Genomic DNA, 27,500 nt, shown 5'->3' with positions numbered 1-27,500 from the left:
ATTTGATGTTTTGCAAACAGAAAAACATATATTGGAAAGAAACAGAAAAAATGAAAATAACGGTTCGTTATCAAGTATTTGTGATAACGAATATCAGTCAGCCGTATCTAATAAAACAATACGTAAAACTGAACACACACGCACAAACGCACACACACAATTATATATACACACACACATATATATATATATATATATATATATATATATATATATATATATATATATATATATGAATAATTATCACATCGAACCGTGATCCATTTATATATCAATTCAAGCTACAAATGTCCTTTAATATCTAAATTCACTTTACCTCCCAAATGATATATTTTCATATATGTACCGAAGGAGAATTTTTTAATTGATAATAATTTCGTCCCCCATGGGATCGAACCACCGTCCAAGTGGACGGGGACGAAATCAGGACAGTCAGTGACGCTATCCCAATCAGCCAACAGAGACGCTATAAGTTCATATCGATTCTTTTGACCTTACAAAATCACCCTCGTTCGGATGCTTCGTAATTAGAATCGATATGGAACCCCGTCTACCATGATGGCCAATTCGAGCGTTTGACAGCACGTAGCCTTTTGTTATGAATAATTATCACATCGAACCGTGATCCATTTATATATCAATTCAAGCTACAAATGTCCTTTAATATCTACATTCACTTTACCTCCCAAATGATATATTTTCATATATGTACCGAAGGGGAATTTTTTAATTGATAATAATTTCGTCCCCCCATGGGATCGAACCACCGTCCAAGTGGACGGGGACGAAATCAGGACAGTCAGTGACGCTATCCAATCAGCCAACAGAGACGCTATAAGTTCATATCGATTCTGACCTTACAAATCACCCTCGATCTGGATGCTTTCGTAATTAGAATCGATATGGAACCCCGTCTACCATGATGGCCAATTCGAGCGTTTGACAGCACGTAGCCTTTTGTTATGAATAATTATCACATCGAACCGTGATCCATTTATATATCAATTCAAGCTACAAATGTCCTTTAATATCTAAATTCACTTTACCTCCCAAATGATATATTTTCATATATGTACCGAAGGGGAATTTTCTAATTGATAATATTTCGTCCCCCATGGATAAGAACCACCGTCCAAGGTGGGGACGGGGATGAAATCAGGACAGTCAGTGACGCTATCCAATCAGCCAACAGAGACGCTATAAGTTCATATCGATTCTGACCTTACAAATCACCCTCGATCTGGATGCTTTCGTAATTAGAATCGTAGGAACCCCGTCTACCATGATGGCCAATTCAAGCGTTTGACAGCACGTAGCCTTTTGTTATGAATAATTATCACATCGAACCGTGATCCATTTATATATCCAGATCGAGGGTGATTTGTAAGGTCAGAATCGATATGAACTTATAGCGTCTCTGTTGGCTGATTGGATAGCGTCACTGACTGTCCTGATTTCGTCCCCGTCCACTTGGACGGTGGTTCGATCCCATGGGGGGATGAAATTATTATCAATTAAAAAATTCCCTTCGGTACATATATGAAAATATATCATTTGGGGAGGTAAAGTGAATTTAGATATTAAGGACATTTGTAGCTTGAATTGATATATAAAATGGATCACGGTTCGATGTGATAATTATTCATAACAAAAGGCTACGTGCTGTCAAACGCTCGAATTGGCCATCATGGTAGACGGGGTTCCATATCGATTCTAATTACGAAAGCATCCAGATCGAGGGTGATTTGTAAGGTCAGAATCGATATGAACTTATTAGCGTCTCTGTGGAATGATTGGATAGCGTCACTGACTGTCCTGATTCGTCCCCGTCCACTTGGACGGTGGTTCGATCCCATGGGTGGGGACGAAATTATTATCAATTAAAAAATTCCCCTTCGGTACATATATGAAAATATATCATTTGGGAGGTAAAGTGAATTTAGATATTAAAGGACATTGTAGCTTGAATTGATATATAAATGGATCACGGTTCGATGTGATAATTATCATAACAAAAGGCCTACGTGCTGTCAAACGCTCGAATTGGCCATCATGGTAGACAGGGTTCCATATCGATTCTAATTACGGAAAGCATCCAGATCGAGGGTGATTTGTAAGGTCAGAATCGATATGAACTTATAGCGTCTCTGTTTGGCTGATTTGGATAGCGTCACTGACTGTCCTGATTTCGTCCCCGTCCACTTGGACGGTGGTTCGTCCCATGGGGTGGGGGGACGAAATTTATTATCAATTAAAAAATTCCCCTTTGGTACATATATGAAAATATATCATTTGGCAGGTAAAGTGAATTTAGATATTAAAGGACATTTGTTAGCTTGAATTGATATATAAATGGATCACGGTTCGATGTGATAATTATTCATAACAAAGGCTACGTGCAGTCAACGCTTCGAATTGGCCATCATGGTAGACGGGGTTCCATATCGATCTAATTACGAAAGCATCCAGATCGAGGGTGATTTGTAAGGTCAGAATCGATATGAACTTATAGCGTCTCTGTTGGCTGATTGGATAGCGTCACTGACTGTCCTGATTTCGTCCCCGTCCACTTGGACGGTGGTTCGATCCCATGGGGGGCCGAAATTATTATCAATTAAAAAATTCCCCTTCGGTACATATATGAAAATATATCATTTGGGAGGTAAAGTGAATTTAGATATTAAAGGACATTTGTAGCTTGAATTGATATATAAATGGATCACGGTTCGATGTGATAATTATTCATAACAAAAGGCTACGTGCTGTCAAACGCTCGAATTGGCCATCATGGTAGACGGGGTTCCATATCGATTCTAATTACGAAAGCATCCAGATCGAGGGTGATTTGTAAGGTCAGAATCGATATGAACTTATAGCGTCTCTGTTGGCTGATTGGATAGCGTCACTGACTGTCCTGATTTCGTCCCCGTCCACTTGGACGGTGGTTCGATCCCATGGGGGGACGAAATTATATCAATTAAAAAAATTCCCCTTCGGTACATATATGAAAATATATCATTTGGGAGTAAAGTGAATTTAGATATTAAAGGACATTTGTAGCTTGAATTGATATATAAATGGATCACGGTTCGATGTGATAATTATTCATAACAAAGGCTACGTGCTGTCAAACGCTCGAATTGGCCAACATGGTAGACGGGGTTCCATATCGATTCTAATTACGAAAGCATCCAGATCGAGGGTGATTTGTAAGGTCAGAATCGATATGAACTTATAGCGTCTCTGTTGGCTGATTGGATAGCGTCACTGACTGTCCTGATTTCGTCCCCGTCCACTTGGACGGTGGTTCGATCCCATGGGGGGACGAAATTATTATCAATTAAAAAATTCCCCTTCGGTACATATATGAAAAATATATCATTTGGGAGGTAAAGTGAATTTAGATATTAAAGGACATTTGTAGCTTGAATTGATATATAAATGGATCACGGTTCGATGTGATAATTATTCATAACAAAAGGCTACGTGCTGTCAAACGCTCGAATTGGCCATCATGGTAGACGGGGTTCCATATCGATTCCTAATTACGAAAGCATCCAGATCGAGGGTGATTTGTAAGGTCAGAATCGATATGAACTTATAGCGTCTCTGTTGGCTGATTGGATAGCGTCACTGACTGTCCTGATTTCGTCCCCGTCCACTTGGACGGTGGTTCGATCCCATGGGGGGACGAAATTATATCAATTAAAAAATTCCCCTTCGGTACATATATGAAAATATATCATTTGGGAGGTAAAGTGAATTTAGATATTAAAGGACATTTGTAGCTTGAATTGATATATATATATATATATATATATATATATATATATATATATATATATATATATATATATATACATAATTGCAGCAGGCAAAAGAATAATTTCAAAGAACACCATTGATAAGTATGTATACCCAGCATAATATAGGGTATACATACATATCAATGACTAACCCATAAGCACCCATAAGCATGATTTTCCAAGTGAGCAATTTATTATCCTGAACTTTTAAATATTTGTTATTACTGTTGTTGTAGTTGTTGTTGAGAGAGACAACGCCAGACGAACCAACGTCTGAACTAGAAAAAAAAAGCAAAAACATTCCACACTAATCACAAGATATGCTAATCTTGCAATAGCATTGTTGGCTGTTTTGGGTTAAGCAGGGACATTGTGCCAGGACGGGCCCTGCCTAAAAGGAGCTGGAGGCCTGGTATGGACTGACTGTTGGTGATCATATATATATATATATATATATATATATATATATATATATATATATATATATATATATATATATATATATATATATCCTCTCTCAGCCCCTCATCATCTTCCGAAGGCCACGAAAGTTTCTTGCCCTGTGTAGTACCCATCTGCGGACCTCATTTCCATAAGTAAAAACAGGCTGTTAACCCTCCGACATTCTTCCGTGGCTGACTTCGCTAATTGACTTTGCTTAGAGCCTCGCTTTGTTTACCTGGATTCTTTGCTTGTTTGTTTGATCTCTCTCTCTCTCTCTCTCTCTCTCTCTCTCTCTCTCTAACCATACTTGATTAACATAAAAGGTAATTCAAGCACTAAGTAACTAGAAAAAAGGTAAAAAACTCTGCCAAAAAAAGAAAAAACGATGAAAATAAATCAGGATCAGATGAAAGCGCTATGATAAATTAACCTTCCGTTAACTGTTTAGCTAGCGACGAAAGGGACGATTGGGTTCGTCCCTTTGAACTTGTTAGGGAAAGAACAAAGTTGATTGGTGTTGTTGGTTGTCTCTCCAAAGAGCTTTGCGTTCCTTTATTGACGTTACGGCCTCTGCTTCACTTTCCGTTGTTATAGCTGTTCCCTTCGATGATGAGAGAGGAATCCACTTCTGCTGCCCAACCTGTCAGCTTCGGCTCTCAGGCGTCAGAGCTGGGTCGTCTCTTCCTGCCGTTCTCTGTTGCTCCTCCACTCTTATTACCATCATATTTCCCAATCCTCTCTTTACTTCTTCTCTTCCGCTTTGATCAATGATGATGTCACTTCTCGTTATTCGGTACCTTTATTAATGGCTGACCTTTCATTATTCACTAAAGGGCTCATAAATCAACGGGTGCATCATTTCTCACCTTTTATAACAGCCGTTGGCATCACTGCATAAAACGGTTTCACTTTTCATAATCTGTTTTCGGTACAGTCGGTCGGTCTGCCTTACATAATCACAAATCACATCTAACACGAACGGGCTTCTGATAATCCATACCTTTCATGACGCCACATAGACATACATACTTACATACGTACATTCATTTGAATTACATTTCAACAAATGACTTGATAACATTGCCTTACCAAATGTAATCATTCCCACACTTTCACTCTGATATTAAAACGTATTTAACTAAATCTACTGTAATAAAACATTGCCATAAAAGCCATCAGTGCAGGCAAAGAAAGAAAGAATCTTAGCCCTACGTATTCATTCCAGAAGCAATAGTGATATAAGTATATATATATATATATATATATATATATCTATATAAGTATATATATATATATATAGATAGATAGATAATAGATAGATAGATAGATAGATAGATAGATAGATATATCATGTACTAAGCTACAAATGCCCTTTAACATTCAATTAGCTCTACCTCGGAATTAATATATTTTCATGTTAACCGAAGGAGATTTTTTTTAGTTGAAAATAATTTCGTCATCCCGTGGATTTGAACCAGCGGAGAGATGAGAAATCAGGACTTCGGTGATGTTGCCGAGTCGGCTAACAACGTCACTGAAGTCCTGATTACTCTTCTGTGCGCTGGTTCGAATCCACGAGAGGACGAAATCATTATAGACTTAAAAATTCCCCTTCGGTTATCATAAATGAAAATATATTAATCCCGAAGTAGAGCGAACTGGATATTAAAAGACATTTGTAGCTTAATGTATGTATAAGAATCACGGTAATGTGATAAAAATTCATATATACTAGATCACGTAATTTAGTTATCTTCTAAGGAAAGACGTGTCTGCATATACTTATAAAAATCTTTAGCCATCTGCCCTAATCAGTATCGTTAACAGATGGATGACTCAAAATAGTAATTCTTCTTACCTCGGTATCTTAAGAATCCCTTAGAAAAGTTGATCCTTTTATCAACGATCAACGCTGCCTACGAAAGATTCTTGTGAGCTACTACTACTACTACTACTACACACACACACCACACACACCACCCACACACACACACAAACACACAAACACACATATATAATATATATATATATTATATATATATATATATATATATATATATATATATATATATATATAAAACACAGAAATATTGTAAGCATCTCAGGAATAAAGAAATATTATTTAAGTTTGGTTCAATACACTTGTTATGGTCGACGGACCATTTCCTCGCCTACCGGTGTTTAATGGAAGAAAACGTGAACAAACTGAATCTGTCTAAACAAAAAGACGGCTGCAAATAATACCATTGACTTCGACAGAAATTGTATAAGTGAGAAAATATGCCCATATGCAATATATATAAATATATATATATATATTCATATATATATATATATATATATATATATATATATATATATATATATATTATTATATATATATATAAACATCTGATATTTGGTCTACATATAACATTTTCGAGTATCTATTGATCTCCTACACAGCGTACAAACGTTATGTCTGTAAGAGTTAATGAAACTGAAAAAGGGGACTAATATCAAAGTGTTATAAGGTAAGAAGACCGGCTGGGCTGTATGGATGACGGTCACAGAGAAGGTGGCACCCTAAATTCAAAGATTATCGACGCTTTGTAGAGCTAATTCTTTCTGAATGTCCTTCACTGAAAAGTTGGTGATGAAAACAAGAGGAATTATCGCAGACAGAACACTGTGTTGTACTTTTACTTATGATAGCTAGAGGCAAGTTTTAACTTCCACGACAGTTCCTGCTGACATAGTTACGAACATACAATTGGTATACAATGTGGATCTTTGAGCGTAAGGAGGTATGAACTATAGACGTTAGGCTGGGTGCCAAAAGGCGGCGTCCGAGGACTGTGGGTCGATTCCTACCTTGGAGACGTGGATTTCCTGTCGGAGGTGTCTAAGGGGACGTCACCATTCGGGGGAGGACTTCTTTCGCCTTTACGACCTCGTCCAGATCTGCAACAAGTTAAACGAAAGTGTTACATAATTTCATAGAACACCTTTATATTAGTTACATAACTGAAATCAATCCGAAGCCTACTATTTCTATCCATCTCGAACACAACAATGTTTGGATGTGCGCAAGAGCATATAACGATCTCCAAAATTTATTTACATATTCATATACATGAACCAAAAGCAGCACATTGCGTCTCACAAAACTAGCGTACTGATTTTGACCAGGCCTCTTGCCAACCTCAATTTCCTTAAAACGAAGATACTGTCACTCACTCACTCGGCGTGTGTCAAATACAAAGTTATACATGATCCATGTCAGTGTGGGTGTTTTGAATGCAACCGTCAAGGCGAAAATATTAACAGAATAAACTAAAACATTCAGAATAAAATAAGGTTCGCTGAGAATGTTCCATTTTGTTAAGATAAAGCTATTCCCCAATGACCTTGCTGCATGAAGTTTTTGAAGCAATTACATCGGTGTCTTCTCATGGAAGTCCTGGATATGATCTCTCTCTCTCTCTCTCCTTCCTCCCTTTCCTTCCACCCTCTTCCACCTTCTCTCCCTCAATGGAATATAGGTCTTCCTCTCTCTCTCTCTCTCTCTCTCACTCCCCCTCCTCTAGGTCTCTCTCTCTCTCTCTCTATCTCCAATCTTCCTCTCCTCTCTCCTCCTCTCTCTCTCTCTCTCCTCAATTTATCCGAAATCTGCTTGAGGAGACAAAACTGGAGAGGGAAGACTCATAACGTAGCAACGTGATATGAAATAAAACAGAAACCAGGGGGACACCAAGGATGACGTTATCACTGCTGCTAACAAATAGCCAGACAACTAGCACAGGAAATAAGACAGTGGGATTAAAAAAAAAAGTGAGAAAAAAGGGCAACTATCACGTTTCAGAGGTTTATGGCATTTACGGCAAGACGTTTCTGTAGTAATAGTAGGTGTGCTTGTGTAAGCGTTCTTGGGTGCTACAAGACGAAGGAAGGAAGGGAAATGTAGGACAGAGCAAGGTGCTGCAAAAAGGGGTCACACCATCAGCGATAGTTGTTTTGTTGACATCCTCTCTCTCTTCGTTGCCTTCCTTCCGCCTTCTCAAATTTCCCCGGTCTGTGTCACTCCTTCCATCTGACCAACAGCTGCCTCCCTCCCTCCCTTGAATTGAGACCGGACAGCCGAGGCGACGCTGAGAACACCATTTGCACTCCCAACGTATCTCTTCTCATTTTTTCGACTCCATTTTAAACAACTGATCTTGTTGATATTTATTCCTTCTTTGTCATGAATTTTCCTTGTACATCTGTTATAAGTCACATCGATGTTATTTTGTTCACGTTCTGCAAACTGTATGTATACCGGCTGTACCTGACTAATAATGGCGCATATTCTGGTGTCCGTTGATCATCTTGGTGCTGCTTCTTAGTCCTAAAAATTCTAATCCCTTCGCTGAAATAAGTAGACAACAATGGCGATGTAGTCATCAGAAGTTCTGAAGGCATATGCTTACAGCTTCCTTAAATGCAGGATCTTCGAGGAATAACGCAACCAGACATTATTAAACAATTATTTCAACGAATGTTTAAATCCTCTAAAATCTCTTTACTCATTCATTTGTAACCAATATGAAAACCACACCCAAGACGGATTCATATTCTAGAAGTCTGAAAATACCACTGACATCAAAGCTACTTTTCATCTCTCTCTCTCTCTCTCTCTCTCTCTCTCTCTCTCTCTCTCTCTCTCTCTCTCTCTCTCTCCTTGTTACAAGAGAGTTCTTGCACTAAAATAAAGGCACGTCTTATTGATCTTAATGCCCATGCGTAATGACAAGCGTTAATATAAATCAACCCCCGTACATAGAAAACCACAATAAGCAACCTATAATTATATTCGACCTTCCTTTGATAAAGCAAGAAAAAAATCACATCATGAGAACAATGAACTGTTATATGATTCGTTACTGGCACAACGCACAAAACTATATCAGCGTCTCTCTCTCTCTCTCTCTAAGTTGTATGCTTCTGAGAAGAGCTGTGGCAACCGCGACATCTTGCCGACAAGCAGTCAGTCACACCCAGAGAGGCAAGGATTGCCATTTCTTCAAGATGAGAAGCTCTTCGTATCTTTGCTGCTATTTTCCTGTATTTTTCCTTTCTACTCTCTATTCCTAACATCATCTTATGTTTTCCATTCTATCTGGCTAGAGACTGTTTGTAAAAAATTATTTTATTGGAAAGAAACAAACCTGGTTTTAAATCACTTTTCGTACAATTGTCATTAAAGTATGCTTTTTGATATCAACAAAGCAAATTTTTTCTATACTACATTGACAGTTTCAGCTTTAAACTAATTCTCTCTCTCTCTCTCTCTCTCTCTCTCTCTCTCTCTCTCTCTCTCTCTCTCTCTCTCTCTCTCTCTCTCTCTCTCTCTAATGAGGGACTAAGAATGTGAAAATATTTGTGAAAAAGAGGTCATCGATGGGTATTAAAAAAAAATGTTCGTAGGTTTTTTATACGCTGAAAATGAAGGTGTCACGTCAGTACGATTTGCTGATTTTCAATCTGATGCCTTGTACAGCGAGAGATATAAATATCAATCTTATCTTTACTATTATCGTTACAGAACATTCAAAACTATTCTGACGGCTGCGTTCGGTAGGTCATCTTTCAACACTAACGATTAGCGATCTACATAGGACCTCTACTCATTGTTGCTGATATGAAGCCAAGCACTAAATTCCTGTCAGAGGTCTATATGCAAATGTGCCACTGCCAAGTTCATTTCATTCTACAGCAGAGTTCCTTTTCTTACCCGAAATGTCATAGATTTCACAAGAGCGAAGAATGAAAGGGAACAAACTTTCTCAAGAAGGAAAATAATGGCGTTTAAAGCGAAGATTGTATAGAAACCTGCAATCTAGTTTTGCGCCTTTATAAGTAATGCACTCCAAGAAAGTTGATTACGCTTTAGGAGAGTAAAAAGGACCACCCGCCGGAAAGGAGTAGGCCAAAAAACCTAGGCACACCATCATCAGCGAATCTATAGATTATCTTCAGAAATTCTGTGTAGTAGAGAGAGAGAGAGAGAGAGAGAGAGAGAGAGAGAGAGAGAGAGAGAGAGAGCATATTAACAAAGTGTATATTTTAGAGTTAAATAACAAATAAGTGCAAGTAAGTGCCTTTTCTCCAAGGTAAGAGATATAGAGAGAAGATCCTTTTTTTGAAGGCAAAAGAGATTGAAGTAAGAAAATGCCAAGGAAATACCTGTTCTCTAAGCGAGAGAGGAGCTTAAAAAGCTCGAATACGCCTTTTTTCTCCAGGGTAGAAGAGATGAAGGCAGAATCAACATCTTTTTCCAGGAAAGAGATTCTACAGTAAAAAATAACTCCCATTCTTGAAGGTAAATCACCTAAAAAAAATTCAAGGTAAGGAGACTGAATATAAACAAGTAAAATATGCGCCAAAGTTTCTCTGGCACAATCGAGTTTTCTGTACAGCATATAATGCTGTATGAGCCGTGGCCCATGAAACTTTCAGCCACGGCCAGGTGGTGGCCTGTCTGGTGCACTATCATGGCTTATTTTAACCTTAAATAAAATAAAATAAAAACTACCGAGGCTAGAGGGTTGCAATGTGGCATGTTTGATGATTGGAGGGCGGATGATTTTTCAACATACCAATTTGCAGCCAGGAGTTTTTGAGATCAGGGGGCGGACGGACAGACAAAGCATCTCGATAGTTTTCTTTTACAGAAAACTGAAAATTGCTCTTAAAGGTAAGAAAGATTAAAGCCAGAAAATGACCCTTTTTTAAGTAAAAGCGACGGAAATGTGAAAATGCTTTTTTTTTCTTTCTTTCAGATTAAGAGAACATAAAATAAGATCATGTCTTCTTTTCCCAGTAAGTCACCTCAAAGAAACGGAATTTTCCATAACGTAAGAGATATGAAAGAGATAAAAGTCATTCTGTCAGCATATGAGAAAACACAACAAGAAGATGCCTCTCATCTTCGAATCAAGAGATCAAAACAAGAAAATTCTTCTCTTCAAGTCTAGAGAGGCTACACCAAGATAATACACATTTTCTTAGTAACATTGATTCAGGGAAGTAAATTCATTTGTCTCAAAGTGAGAGATTCAATCAAGTTTTTTTTTTGCAAGTTTAGAGACTGAAACAAAAGAAAGCCTTTTTCAAGTTAAGAGATTAGGGCAAGAAATGGGAGCTTATTCATTCCAGGTCTAAGAAATGACTGCGGGAAAGTTATTGTTATTCACGGTAGGAGAGAGTAAAGCAAGAAAGTGCCTTTCTTTTCAAAGTACAAGGGATTAAACCCAGATAAAACCTTATTTCGAGGTACGAGATTGTAAGAGAGAAAATGCTTCTTTTTCAAGCCCTGTTCATTTCCGGACTTCTTCAAAACATCTAATCACACCTTTACCTCGAAAACCTCCAGCGAGGAGCCGCCTCTTCCTTCCCACCCGAAAACGGTAATCCGTTCAAATGAAATCATTCAATCAGCCTAAGAAAAGGACAGTTTTGTTTTTAAGAATTTCCTCTGCTCTCGGAGGGAGCAGTTATTCCGAAAGTTTGCAGTCGGAACTCAATTATTTTTCTCTGGCACCTGGTTCAGTGCGTCTTGAAGGAATTGACCAAATGACATTTCTCTTTCAGGGCGAAATCGGCTTTAAAAGGGCTGTCGTATTATCTTTTATCACCGCATTCATTCTCTAGTTGTTTGCTGCACCGCTTTTCCTCCTTGCGCACTGTTGGACGGAGGACAGCCAGCTGCTCGTATGCAGGTGAGGATCCTACGAAGATTGCCATAATCCGGCAGCAGGTATCCATTCGCCCTTCACTCGTCCTTACTGTTTATTTCGTTTATTTTTAGCAGTTGCCTCGTAGGAAAAAATTAGAACTACTTTTAGAGAAAATCCACTTTTCAACGGAAGTAACACTGTTAAAGTCCAAGAGATGCCCCATAAAAGGTTAACCTCTATCGGTATGAAAATAGTTACAGAATAATAAACGCAGCCTTTTTGGTTTTGTTAGCTTCCTTCCAAATCACGAATAGCTCCGGTTTCCACTTTGTTCTGGTCAGATAACACCTACCACTCACTTCTGCTCATGGATTCCGTTTTTGGTAAAAAAAAAAAAAAAAAAAAAAAAAAAATGCTCTCTTCTAGAGATCCTATTTTCTACTTCTAGTGACTAGCAGTGGAGTTAGATAGATTTTCCAACCGGTTCTGGGATCCTGCAGCACGCGAATCTCTAAAACGACATTCTTATCGCCTAGCTTGAAACCCAGCAGATTCTTTAAATATTCATTCTTTCAAGGCCAGAAAGCTATAATTATGCAAACCTTTAAATCAAACATCTCGTGACAACCCTACGAAATGCTGACTGACGCCAGAGCATGATTCTCGATATTCATCATCTACGACATAATATCCCGAGTAGAAAGCTTTTAAGCATCCAGCGAAAGTTCCTCGATCTATTCCTGACGGGGTGAAACGTCAAGGACCCTTTCCTGACATATGTCTTCCAGTCCACAGTAATCGAGCATGAGCTGTCACCCTCTTCCGAAAATGGCTTGCTGAAAACTGGAAGGTTAGCTCCATCTTCAACCAATCGCATATAGCACTATACAAACAAATAAACACACATTGGTCCTTCATCTTATACATGCATGTATATTATTGCGAATATATATCTCCCTAACTCGATGAAGGATTAACAGAATCATCGTTTTCTCTCAGCCAGACATACGTACAGTGTGTTTCGAAATTAGAGCCTCCCCCCCGCCTCTACAGCATAAACTAAAATTGATATGGACAAAAACAAAAGTAATTCAGAACTGGTATTTATTTAAGTTTCTTTCTGAGAATTTAATGCTTTGTGTGGCCTCCATCTGCCTGTCCACAGCCTGCATTCTTGAGGGGTATGATTTCAGCAAATTGCAAAAAAGCTGAGACTCGACCTCCATTTCCATGAGCACTTCAGTCACCTCTCTTCGCAGGTCATCAAGGCTTGGTATACCATCATAGTTCAATGTGCGCACTTCAACAAGATCCTTTAAGACACTATTAATGTTTTCACACACATTAAGGTCAAGGGAGCTACCTGGAAATTCACTTGACAAGAAGAAATTGATACCACTGTTTCGAAGCAGCTCCTGTGTCTGAAGAGACTTGAAACATGGTGCCTTATCATGCAAAAATGTGACCTCTTCATCAGATAACACATTTTCAGGATCTTTGAGGAAAGGAAATACTCCACCAGTAAGCACAGTTTCTCTGAAGTATTCGCCATTCCATGACTGTCCTTTTTCTTTGATGATCCACATTAACTGTTTGGCTGTGAAACAGAGAAAAATTCCAAAACATTCAGGAAATTTCACAACTTGGCGATAACGCATGTCATCGCTGATACCATCCAACTTTGCAGCCCAAATGATGTCATTTTTATGATTTGGCTTCCTGACTGTGTAAATGAAGAATTCATCTGATGCGGCAACATGGAGAAAGTCAGCCTCATCCCAATCTTTAAGAAATGAACCACAAAACCATGCATGGTCTTCTCTCAGTTGCTGAGTGATGTTGGGCTTGCTGATAACATGAAATAGCTTGATACCAGATTTTTTCAACTCACAATATACAGCACTATAACTTCTCTTCTTTCCCCTTTTTTTTCTAGTTCAAGCACCAATTTACGCAAAGACTTTCTTGTTCTATCCACTGCCTCAGCAATGATGTCTTCTGACTCCCGAGAAAGGACCTCAGGCTTTCTAAGATTCTTATTCTTTTCGCAATGACAGTCATATGGATTTTTGTTCCAGTTCCTTTTAACAAAGGATTCATCTCTTTTAATGTATTTAGCTATCCAGGAACATAAAATGAATAATGCGCCAGCATCCCTGGCCTCTCTGAAGGTTATAGCCCGGATTCGGTCAATCCACCTGATTACCTGCGAGTCGTTAGTCATGGCTGTACCTAACTCCGTCACTCAGTCTGAAAATACAAGAAATGTAAAATGAAAAATAGCTTAATAGAAACTTAAGATAATGTACTTGGAGATAGGCTATAGCAGAAAACTCCATAACCTTCCATTTGTTCTGTGGAGGGGGGCTCTAATTTCGAAACACCCGGTATAGTGAGACCCTGCACGACAGACACTCCTGTGATTATAATTCAGTGTTCATGGATGTCATAACGAAATCTTCTCAAGGTTTTATTTTAAAAAATTGCAAAGGTCTCTCTTTCTCTGCCGTTCTCTGGAAAATTATTCAAATATCAGCTTCATCGAACTTATTGAACAGCCTAGTTAGATCCTCTTCACTTGGTTTGCCAGACAGGCATTAGTACAAGAGGAGGAAGAAATTGATATCTGAAGGTCTGTATTGTGCATTCTAGCATTTTACCCTTATCAGTCCTACATTTCTTATTACAAAACCTCTTATTCACGACAAAATACACTGGCCAAGGTCAATGAAAATATTGTATGTTTGATCTCTCTCTCTCTCTCTCTCTCTCTCTCTCTCTCTCTCTCTCTCTCTCTCTCTATCATCAAAAGAGGTTTCTGTTTCCATTTTTTATCCTCAGTATCATTTACCATAGTTGTATGACATTTATTCTACATAAAATCATAGTTCCGGCGATTCTAACCCCCGTTCTTGTATCAGTGTATCACTCTATTTTTTCAAGGCACTGTCCAGAATTCTTATGCTTGTATACGTACTATGCCAAAGTATAATAGAGACGATTTACGCCAGCAAAATCGCTGACAATCTGAGACTCTGAGGTCCTTAAAAGAAAGAAAGAAAGAAAAAAAGAAAGAGAGAAAGGAAGACACCCAAAGCGCATGACTGACGGGTGAATGAATACTTAGCTTGTGGTTGTCTCTGCTTACTACTCCGCTCTGCCCCATGCGACTTACTCTTCACGGTGGAGTCTTTTACAGCAACAAAATCAACTCATGATGAGTTGATTTTGTTTACAAGAGCGAACTCATCCGCCAGATGTAGACCATGAAAACACACACAGACAAACGCAGACGCGCCTATCTGGTAACCAAGTCAGACAAAAATGTTTTGTGTTCCGAGATGAAAAGGCAGCGTTATCAGACAAGCGATCTTTTTCAGACAAGCCGGACAAAATGATTTACTTCGGTTACAGACTGTCCTCTCACGCTCTCGCTTCCATCCCCGCTTTTGTTATTTGACTTTTCTCACTCTCCTGTAATCGCCGACATCCTTTAGTTCAGCCTTCGCCTCTTTTTCTTTCCATGACATTTATCTTAAGAGCCATGATTACTCTCAATAACCATATGCATTGTTATGAAGACCGAAGTTCTCTCCATTTCATTCGGTGCACCCGTCCAGTACAGCAACGGAAGTGAGCGAGACAACAACCAATAATTGTACGAAAGAAGCGCCAGAGGATTCCATCCTCAACGAGGGAAGCTACGGGCAACTTGAGAAAAAGAATGCGCACTTCGAGAGATGCCAATATTCTATGAGTCAGCCTCGCTGTTCTCATCTTTTATTCCTTTCTGATGCCAGACAGACTCACTTCAACATCTTGGCCAGCAACTGCGACGTGATAACGCCCCTGCAAGCATCTGTAGTAATGATCCCGAATGACGATCTTTATACTACGAAGTATGTATCACGATAAAAACAAAAGAAAATTTCACATTCAGTACTTAATCATCTTAATTATCTCTGTTTCACATAAGAAAATTCAGCGACAGAACATTTCTTGACGCCTGAAGAAATTCTGATAAAGGCCCCCCCCCCCTTTTTTTTTTGTCTCTGGTCATTTGAGAGACTGAAACCCGGTTCGGACATTTTCGGGAAAACTGCAATAAAACTGAACGCAAGGAACTCAGAAAGCAAATGGCAGGAATTTATTCACTGAGACTGGCGGATCGGCGTGTAAATAATTTCAGTGTCAATATTATTACACTTCTGGAGCTCACGAAAAGTTGCAGTGACGTCAGTAGCTCGCTAGAACTTTCATTCTTCATCATAGTTCTAACGGTTTCCAATTTTGTAAACTGCATTAAAAAATGCAAGCTCTTTAAGGTTAAAGTAAGATCAGAAATAACAATCAAAATTATCCAGCAATAACTGAACACGTGATCATGGACTACAAATTATGTTGGTATTATATATATATATATATATATATATATATATATATATATATATATATATATATATATATATATATATATATATATATATATATATATATAGTATATATATATATATATATATAATAATATATATATATATAGGCAAACAAGTGGAAAAATACGCGCTTATGGTGCTCATGTGGCGAGATTTTCACGACTCCAACTTGAAAAAGAAGTTATTTAGCAAAATGAAAGGCAGCATGGTTAAGGAAAATTAACTAGAGAACATTACTGAATGCTATGACATAGATGTTCATTTTGGAGAAAATTCACCTTCATTAATTTTCTGCAAAATGGATTCTTGTACCTATAAAAATATTCAAAATATCTAAACTGTCGATTAAACGAAATCTTGGACCGACCTGCTTTCAGACGACTCAATTTAAGTCGCTTCAGCATTAGACATTTTTCTTATTCAAGGTGAAGATTTGGAACTTTAGCTGTCCCATGATAGTCTCTCTCGTTAGAGTGTTATTGTTCCTGTTTGCAAGCCTCGTTTGAAGTAGAAGCCATCCAATCTCTGCCAGGTCAATGCGCGGAGCAGAATGATGAGATCATGACTCATTCCACAACGTAGAATTGCAGAATGAATGCCGATGAAATTCGCTCTCATTTTCTTTTAACAGACAGATGATTTCCACCAGATTTCAAAAGTTTTCGACAGAAATAACCTGACTTTCCTTTAAGAATGTTCTTAATAATGAAACGTCTGGGAAGCTGATCATTTCGTGACTCAGGATCACCACAGCTCACTCAAAGTATATTGGCTTGGCTGACCTGGAATTAATAAGAGAAAATGAAGTATTGGGCTGCGTTCAGTCATGTTCACCTTCCAAGTACGTCACTTGTGGGAAAAGTCACAGTGGGCGTTCGTCAGCTCTTGGAGCTTTACAATGTCCTCCGTCGTGCTGCTATCCTGAGTATGTTACCTGCCGCATCATATAAATTCCATTCAGATATCCACAGTGACTACATCTAGAATTAAGCAGAAACTATCTGCAGCAACAGTGACTTTCATTCTTTTATTTAACAGTAGTAGCATAAAACAGACAACGTTAGTTGCGGAAACAAAGGAGAAATATGATCTGGTGCGAAGACCTTCAAAGGCTGTTGCAGCAGTCGTTTACTAGTAGTATACTACAGTATCTCTCTCTCTCTCTCTCTCTCTCTCTCTCTCTCTCTCTCTCTCTCTCTACCACACACATACACACGCATTGCGTACATTTAAAAAAAAAAAATCTGACTGAAACATATTCCTTTATGCAATTTAAGCCGTCATATGTTTACATGCGAATAAAATTAAATCAGGAATGTTGCCAAAAGGGAAAAAACAAGATGTTGTCGAGGGCGGGGCAAGGTTACCGGTGAAAAAGCTTCCTCACAGCAAGCAGCGGGAAAGTGTGACGCAAAAGGCAGAAGGGAGCTGACTGATAAAAGTGGAGTTAAAGGCGTGATATGGGAAGGGCAGCTCGGCTTTGGCCAACGAACTGGTTGGATGCGGTCATCTTGAGGAAGAAGCACAGGACCGATTCACCGGAGTAGATGCAATCAGAAGCGTGCTGAGAGCGTCAGGTGTCATTCGGCAGTCTTTTCCCAACAGTTTCTTAATCATAAACCGTGGATTTTGCGTGAAAATCCCTTGAATGAATCCTGTATATACAAAATTCGGAACTTATCAGTTTCCTGCTGTGCAAATCTAATACTAATGCGCATGATATATTACCAAAACATCTGCAGCTACATTTTGGAAATCGTGCGCGCGCGCTTGTGTGTGTATGTGTATATATCTATGTATGTATGTATATATATACGTATATATATATATATATAATATATATATATCACCTGTCATAGGAAAGAAACAATGGTGACTAAATTGTCATTATATACTATATATATATATATACTATATTATATATATATATATATATATATATATATATATATATATTATGTTATCTCTGCCATAAGAGGAGGAATAAAAACAAAAAGATCAGTCATATAATATAGTATATCCGTATACTGTGTTGGTGCAGAATCGTCCGGCCAATACATTCACTTCCGGTGTGACAGTAAGCCGTGCGACCTGGACATGGACACCCTTGGAGGTGCAAATGTTTTGGGGTACGGAAGAGGGTTGAGACGTCTTCCTAGAAGCGAGTGTTCTTCAGCAATGAGTGACCAACCACTGCCATCTTCAAGATGGCGGTGGACCAACCCGGTTAAGTTCTTGATCTCCATACCTTGGTCAGTATGTATCACCTGACAAACCGCGAAGCATTACGTGTACAACGCGAAGGAAGTCGAAGCGGCTGATTATTTCTTTTTCCTTTTTCTCTGAGGCTACACAAATGACCTCCACAGGGCCACCATCATAACAGGAGTCAAACTGATCATGAACAGTGCGCGACTATAATACCTGCACTGGAAGCTTCCGCCTCCCTTCCAAATGAACGTTTGACAGGACCTGTCCAGACCAGGACACCCTCCCCCGCCACCCTTGGCGAACGCCACAAAAGTGCTGAGTCATGACCTACAGCAAACGCCATGTCGAAGACTCCTGGGTCCGTTGTCCACAAACCGCAATCCGAATGCCCTCCGTCCCCCATTCCCCATTCCCCCGACAACCTTTCCCGCCCCCCTTACGCTCGCATAAACACACACACCTCCTCCATTGAACGGAAGGCACAGCCGCCGCCGCTGCAAATCATGCGAGGCATTTGACTTGGCTCTTTCTCATGAAAATGAATCATGGCTTCCATCACATCAGTTTCAATCAAAAAGGGTCAGGATGTCGGTTGCGCTCTTGTTATTCCAAGGCGATTTATGTCGCTAGAATGTCATTGCAAATTGTGCTAAATACTCCCAGCACGGCGGAGGCTAACATGTTTCCGCCCATTATCTCTTCAAGGGTTCCTTACGAGCAGCACTACAAGTGTGTCCAAAGTGTTCTTAATAATTAAACTTTTTGACAATTGCAAGTTTACATCCGTCGTCGATAATGTCGCCGAATAAAAGGTCAAGCAATTGATAAGATTCAGTCTTTAAATACGACCATTTCTGTTTTTGGGAACATATGAAACATTTTTATTGCTGTTATTGTCACATATACATAAGAGCTGATGAATCCATTAACAAGAAACTTTACTGGACGTATCAAGGTGATCTTTACAATGATATACGTAGGAACAATTAATATGAAAAGAATCAGTGACATACGTTATGAGCGAATGAACATGACACGTATCTAAAATGAAATGATAAAAAAAGTAAAAATGATTTTCGAAAAAGCGTATGTCTCAGAAAACGGATGGAAGGGTAGACGTATGAAGTATTGGGACAGCCTAAATAATACTTGGACCTTAGAGGTGCGCGGTTGGTTACATCTTCTCCCGTTCGAGACCAAAAATCACATCTACGTACAATTCTGAAGGCAGGTTAGTGAAACTCGCCTTTTTCAAAGATGACCTACTTACTCTCTGTAGATTATCAGTCACTTTTCAAATAAGTTGGTTCACGGGTAAGTGTACTTGAAAGGAATTTCTTGTTTTTTACCGACAACTTTCTATCTAATAAACATTCTATGCTGCTTCGGAAACTGATAACGAATGAAAGTTTCTTTTCTTATTGAGGTATGCAATGCAATGCCATTTCATGGAAAGTGTTTCTAGGCCATTTTTTTTTTATTTCAGTAAGGTTTCCCCAGCACCATCTATAACAGCAGACTTTTGACATTTAGTACATATATAAAGTACCTCTCGAACTCAGCTGAAATGGCTGAACTTTTGGTTTCGGTCAGATGGACTCATGACCAAATCCCAAACAAATAGAGATATAAAATAATATAAAATAAAAGGCGTTGAAGTAGGCTTCAAAGAGCTAGTAACTTACTGCAAGATTTAGGGTAAGCAACTCATCACCAGAAATTAGAGTACCACAAGATGGTATGCTAGATCCTTTTATGACTTTTTCTGATACCAAATGGAAAACACAACAGTCTATTAATTTTTCATGTTTAAAAGACAGAAAAACAAGCAAAAGGATCTCTGACAAATCTGGAACTTTTAGAAATTTGGGATCACCCATTCTGTAAATGTCACTGACACTGAAAATCACATGAAACAGTATCAAAAATATGTTTGACTCTAAGCCCTTACATAAATGCAGACGAAGACTCAAGAAGTAATGCTCCAAAAAGGTGCGACTGTAAAGCACATGCTCTCAAAGTCCTTACCATCGCCTCCAATGCTGTACAACACACTGGGCCTCTGTGAAATTCCAGCGCTCATGTCTTTTCACAGCCTTCATTTCCACAAATTTACACTCATCTCCAGCCTCCCACGTCACAGTTCCCGTTCATATGAGTCTAGTCTGCCAATTCTTCTGGAGTCAACAGAAGCCCATCTGACACATCAATGCACTATTCTCCCAGGGGTAGTGCGAATTACTAGTCCAAGCCATCTCATCTTCCTTTCATTATCATCCTATTTGCACGTGGAGCTTCCATAGTTTCCCATATGCAATACAGATCATGTTAGTGTGTACTCTTATTACCATAAGCAGTTTCAGTCTATTTGATTTCCAAATCTTTTTGAGCCTGCTCATCATTTGTCTTGTAGTCCCTTATATTCCAACTAAGGAGAACCTGCGTTGAATGTTATTTCATTCAAATATCTGAAAGAATCAAACTAACTCATTTTTTCTCCTTATTGTGTTAGTTTATCCCTTTGTGCATACTTGCCCTCGTTATTTCCGTTTTCCTTCAATTTAAGTCCATCTTTCTAAATATAAGATGTATGCTATTAAGTAAGCTTAGTAAATACCGTATTGTTTTCAAGATTAAAAGAGCATAATCTGAAAGTTTTAAGTTTGTTAACCGTCAATCAGTACCCCTGAAACACTGTATGTAAAAATTGTATGTTGCACAAAAGGTATAAAAACTGTGAAATTTAATACTAACTTTGAAACATTCTTTGATATCAGTGATATGCACACTCAAACACCATTCGAATACATTGCAAAACTACTGAGAATGATGAATTCCGTATCAAAAACGAAGAAACAAGATAGAACTGTTAGGACCATAGCACAAGTTTTAAATTTCAAGGTCAGTCATCATCACATCCAGTGTTTTTCAAATGTGGTTAACTTGTTGATTTTAATATCCGTGTTGTTTCTTGGCAAACCTTATCGTCCTACTCATCCTTACTATTTTAAAGCAACTGCGTTTTTACACAATCTAATAAAGCTTCACTTTAGACTGTAGAGACTCAATGAGTAACACCATTGAAGAGGTTATTCGCAAAGCTGGCCTGTCAAATAAGAGCTGATTATTCACCTAATTAAACATTATATCTGTTTCTGTGCTTAAACAGTGCTGACTATTCAAGAGACAAAAGTCTTCAGTTACACAACCTCTCTCACCCAACATCCTATGAAAGCTTCGTCTCCTACCACTCACTCAACACATCCAATTCATTTTTCCTGACCCCTTCCTGACGTAACTTAAGTAGATGTAGCCTAACAATCTTATATATTTAACTAATGCTTCTAAACTGCCTCCTCAATTAATCCTTTCACCTCCACCCACATGAAAACAAATAAAATAACAGCAGAGCACAAGTTCATATCGAAAGGACAGTAATAAATCTAGGTAGGATACAAAAAAAATTATAAAGAAAAACAAGAGCAGGAGCAGCCACAGACCTAAATTCAGGCAGTATGCAAGGGATGCAATCTTTTTCTACTGTTACTATATTATCATTATCATTAATGGCTGAAAAGCCATGAATATCAGGCCTAAACAGCATAAAATTTGGTTCTGAGCAAAAGATAGGAAGATCAAGGAAGAAATAGGAACCGGAATTATACTATATAAAAAAACAATTGAAAATTTATTTATTGCAATGAGTAACGGCGACTCATTTTCCCTTATTTTCCTGTCAACCTCCCATTTTTAACTATTTTCCCGTTTTCTTGTGTATTTGTGTTTATTTACTTCGACTGGGACCTGCTTAGAAACAATGTTACCTTTCATTAATAGATGAGGCATGAACACTGATACCAACACTATCAATAAAAATGAACTAAAAACGAGTATCACTTATTCAATGCTAGAAAAACTGTCTTGTCCACCTCTATCTCATTCCTAATTAAAAAAAAAATCCAGCAAAATATTGTTTTATTTGGGAAAAACTTGCGTCCTTACCAATAAAACTTACGTTCTTACCAATTGCATGAGTTTATGGCCTGGGTAGGTAACAACATTATGGCAAAATATAATTTACTATATGTACGTCACTTAAACCAAGCCTTAATTCACTTTTAGAGATGGTCCTAAATGTCTCACTTTTTCCTTCCTCCAATCATGTTTTGTAGAGCTCTATTGTATAATTCAACATTTCTTGCTGCAATTCATAACTGAATCCTTTCAAATACTTTCATCCTATTACAGGAAATGATTACCTTGGCTCTTGATTGTTTTCTGACATCCACCTTTGTGACGGCAAACATAGGTAGCCCTGGGAGACTCATGGAAGGTGGCACAGGCCTGTTCTGCAAGTTAGAATTTGGAGGAGGCCTGAAAGACTCTCAAGGAGAACTGCATAGGACACTGATGACCACCTTTGCGATAGGAAGCGTTATTCCACCAGCCGCCGCCCCCCCCCACGCCCCCCCGGGGTTCGAGGAATCTTGGACTAGCAAGGCTTGCAGATTTAAATAGTGTCTTATTTTGAGAGTGTAGAATTGGACTATTCAAGAAGTAGCATCCTGGCCTCAGAAATCTGTCAATCCTCTTTTTCTGAAATGTAATTCTGGAATTCAATTTTTGTTCCGTATTCTTATTTTTCAGAGGGTATTTGGGTGTGGAGTACTTGCCCATAGATTCGAGTGTAGTTCCAGTGTAACTAAATCTAAATTGTTTTGTCCAGAAGAAGACCATGAATTAAAAGCTGCAGCAGCTGTTGGCTTGGAAATGAGTAAACTGAGCAACATAGTAACAGTTCTAAACTTCAGCACTGAAAATGAGAAGGAGTGATGACAATACTGGAAACGTTGAGAGAAAGTTGCACATACCTCAAGTGCATTAGAGTATGGCTAATATATACATATACATACGAAAGTGCACAGACAAAATATATAATATATATATATATATATATATATATATATATATATATATATATATATATATATATATATAATACATAAGTCATATCACATTACCGTGATTCACATACATACGTCGAGTTACAAATGTCCTTTAATATCAAATTCGCTCTACCTTGGAATTAATTTATTTTCATATATGTTAACTGAAGGGGAATTTTTCAGTCGATAAGTAATTTGTCGGATCACGGGCGCGAAACAAATTTGTTTTGATGGTTCGTGCCCGTGAGCCGACAAACTTCTTTTCGACTAAAAAATTCCCTCCCGGTTAACATATATGAAAATATATTAATTCCGAGGTAGAGCGAATTAGATAGCATTAAAGGGCATTTGTAGCTCGATGTATACATATATATATATATATATATATATATATATATATATATATATATATATATATATCTACATACATATATATATATATATATATATATATATATATATATATATATATATATATATATATATATATATATATATATATATATATATATATATATATATATATATATATATCTACATACATACATATATAATATATATATATATATATATATATATATATATATATATATATATATATAGTATATATATATATATATATATATATATATATATATATATATATATATATATGTGGGTGTGTGTGTGTTTGTATGGAAATCTTTCGTTAGATCTAACATCCTTCGACACAAATGCAAAAGCAAGTTCCGGGAATATGTAAATATTTGAGAATTCTTTTTCGAGCAAAGACAACTTTCCCCTTTTCAAAGAAAAGAATTATGGAAAGCACTGCAGTACGGATGGAGTGGCTTGGAGATTTCCCAAACCTTCCCTGGGAATTTCCAACCACAGTCGCTGGGTGGGTCTCCGACCCCCAGCATCCCTCCATTACCTCTCTCTCTCTCTCTCTCTCTCTCTCTCTCTCTCTCTCTCTCTCTCACAGACGCACCAGGGGACCCACCATTACTTTCTTGAAGGGATCCATTTCTTTTTCTTCCTCCTTTTTTGTTTCCTGCGTGTAAGTCGCCAAGAGGAAGGAACCTTTAACCAAATCATCGTTGGTCTGCTTCTTTCCTCCTCGCCCTGTTTTTGTTGAGTCTCTCGTATGAGAGCGAAGAATTATCAGGTACTGTTGCTTTTCCTCAGACTGCTCTCGGCTTCTGGGCCCAGCAGGTGCCGACTCACACCAAAGCACCTAACCCACACCAACCCCCTTCCCCCCTTGGCAACTTCTCGGCACTTTTTCCCTCCATTTTCCTGTTTCCCGATATTGTCACTTAAAAGGCTCAGCTGTTAAACGATAGTCTGCACTAATTCGAATCTTTTGATTCTTTTCGTTTTTTAAGTTTATTCATTTCTTATTTATTGTTATCTCTTCGTTTCTGAGGTTTATCATTTCTTATTTATCGTTATCTCTTCGTTTCTGAGGTTTCCTCATCTCTTATCAGTTATGGGCGGTATGGAAAGTTCCCCTTTCCATTCTTTCTGGCTTGTTCTTGAAGTCACGTTGAAAGAACAGTTTGAGTAAATGATGTACATCGCTTTCGCCTCAGTTTTATGATTCGATTTTAGTTACTCCTACTAACTACAACTACTCAGGCCCGTACCGAGTGGGGGGGGGGGGGGGTGTCGAACGACCCCTCAAATTTCTGGAAGTCCATATTTTCTGTGACTATCCTTTTCATAGAACTGTACTTACAGAGTAATAAAAAATTTGTGTTTTTTGTTAAGTCAAAGTACTATATAACATAACAAATAAAGTAACATCTATGTTATTGTTAACATAATAAATGAATCAATCAATAAAACTGAGGATATATTCTTGAATTTCAGTGCAAACTTTCAACATTTAAGTAAAATTCTGTTAACCAAAGTCTGTACTTTGAATAACATCTAATCGGGTAGAAGGGCAGAGGTCGCATATCCAATTTTTCTCCTTAATATAACTAAAATAACATTTTCAACTATTGTATCTTGTATATACCTATATATGCAATGACATTTATAGAAGAAAAGGTCCAGTTTTTGGGAAAAACGACACCCCCCACAAAAATCTCTAGGTACGGGTTGCTACTGGTGTTGCTGCTATCACTACTACTTCTACTACTGTTTCTGCTATTTCCTTCTTGGTCATTGATCAAGGCGCTCCCATATTGCTGATATTGTTCGATTAAGTCTTCCACAACGCTGCTACTTTTTACTCCTTGTGTCCCAAAGGAGTGTAAAGATGGCGTCAGACGTCCTGCGCAACAGCAACTCAATTCGTCCATTCATCATGAAATAATCACGCTTTAGTCAAACATGTACTGTCGGCCAAAAAACTCTTGGCAGAGTTTCATAATTTTTCGTTCACCTGCCTGACGCACGATTCATGCCTTATTTATCTATTTTTCTTTTCAAAGATGGAAGAAATCATATGTAATGACGTTAAAAACAGTCACTGATATCTTTAGAACATTATGTTATGTTATTATGTAAAACTATTTTCCACATAGCAAAATTGACGTGAACGAAACGAAGTGATAAAAAACGTCATATCACAATCATAGATATACATTACCAAATAGATAGGAGACACCTATCACTAGTAGTATCGCATAAACATAGTCCTTAAATTATCATTTCAATATTAAGTTGAAGGTAGTTGAACTTTTCCATTTGTTAAATTTTACAGAAAACATTGGAATCTCACAAAATACTATCACATTTAAAACCAAAAAGAAAGAAAGAAAAAAAAAACATATCCTAACAGTGTGAACCAGGCGACCTCACTCTATTGCTTTTGATGTTATGTGCACGGGAATCTAATGTCAATGTGTCGTTTATCGGTCTAAGAAACATCCCTAGATGAGCGAGAGACAATTATTGCACTGCATTCGATGCAAGTTCCTGTTGTAGAGATATCAAGAAAGCTTAATAAACCGGAGAGAATCATACATAGAAAAATCAAATTATTTAAAGAACGGCAAAATTTAGAACATGGGCCTAGAGGTGGAACACCTCGAAGCACCACAAGAGAGCAAGACAATACAATAGTGTAAATGTTGCTGAGCAACATTCATTTGTGAATTTTGAATTCTAGTGCCTCGTCACGACATTACTGAACCAGGAATCATGACTAGCTCTACGCTTATAACAGGTGTCTGATGAATACTTTAGATGGAGAGGAAGAGGTTTTTAAATCTACACTTGAAATCTTTGATAGTTGTCTAATGAATAAGTCTAATGAATAGGCAAACTTATCTTTGATGGATGAGAGATTCAGTTAGGCTTACTCTTTTTGTTTTGTTTTTTATCGGTGGCCAGTGAATACCACGGATAGGGAGGGAAACGGTTTCAATGATGCATGCATTTTTTTCTTCAAAACCTAAAGAATACATTTTATTGGGAGATACTTTATTAACATAGGCCTAATCCTTCCATCACTCCTATACGCCACCTCCGCTCTCTTCTACATCTCAGGCGATTAGATCAGACTTCTCACTACGAACTCATCTCGTGAAAGCATCACTAATGATAACGGTTATTTTGAAATTGCCCGCACCGACAACGGACGCCTTAAAATGCATGTTTATATAATATTTTCTGTTCAAAGAAACTTTATCTTTCATCCCACAAAATATGTGCATACACTCGTGTTACACCCTGTAGCCGTCAAAGAGCAACCGTTTATTAAAGCAGTAGGTTTTTCTTGAAAAAAAAAAAAAAAAAAAAAAAAAAATAAAAAAAAAAAAAAAAAAAAAAAAAAAAAAAAAAAAACATGAAATAGACTTAAACGAGAACGTCACCTTTCATATTTCTTATCCTTTCAGCTACTTATATGCTTATGGTAGTAGGTCTAGGTATACATGTGAAATTAATTTGAATTAATTTCTATTTAGAAGAAATGAATACCTACAGAAAGATCAACCTAAGAAAGCTTTACAGAAAGTTAGCCTT

At 37.8% G+C, this 27,500-nt stretch overlaps 1 protein-coding gene across 5 annotated transcripts in view; it reads right to left on the bottom strand.

The window, feature by feature from the left end:
• Positions 1-27,500, bottom strand: part of LOC135225783 (uncharacterized) — a 602,193-nt gene that overhangs the window by 274,137 nt on the left and 300,556 nt on the right. For all 5 annotated transcript variants that reach the window (XM_064265254.1, XM_064265252.1, XM_064265251.1 and 2 more), the window contains one exon: positions 7,104-7,193. In XM_064265254.1, the coding sequence (XP_064121324.1) occupies positions 7,104-7,193 (90 nt within the window). The remainder of the gene's footprint in view (positions 1-7,103; positions 7,194-27,500) is intronic.

Source organism: Macrobrachium nipponense, chromosome 13 (assembly GCF_015104395.2).
Source record: "Macrobrachium nipponense isolate FS-2020 chromosome 13, ASM1510439v2, whole genome shotgun sequence".
Taxonomy (NCBI): Eukaryota; Metazoa; Arthropoda; class Malacostraca; order Decapoda; family Palaemonidae; genus Macrobrachium; species Macrobrachium nipponense.
This window is presented reverse-complemented; position numbering and strand designations above follow the sequence as displayed.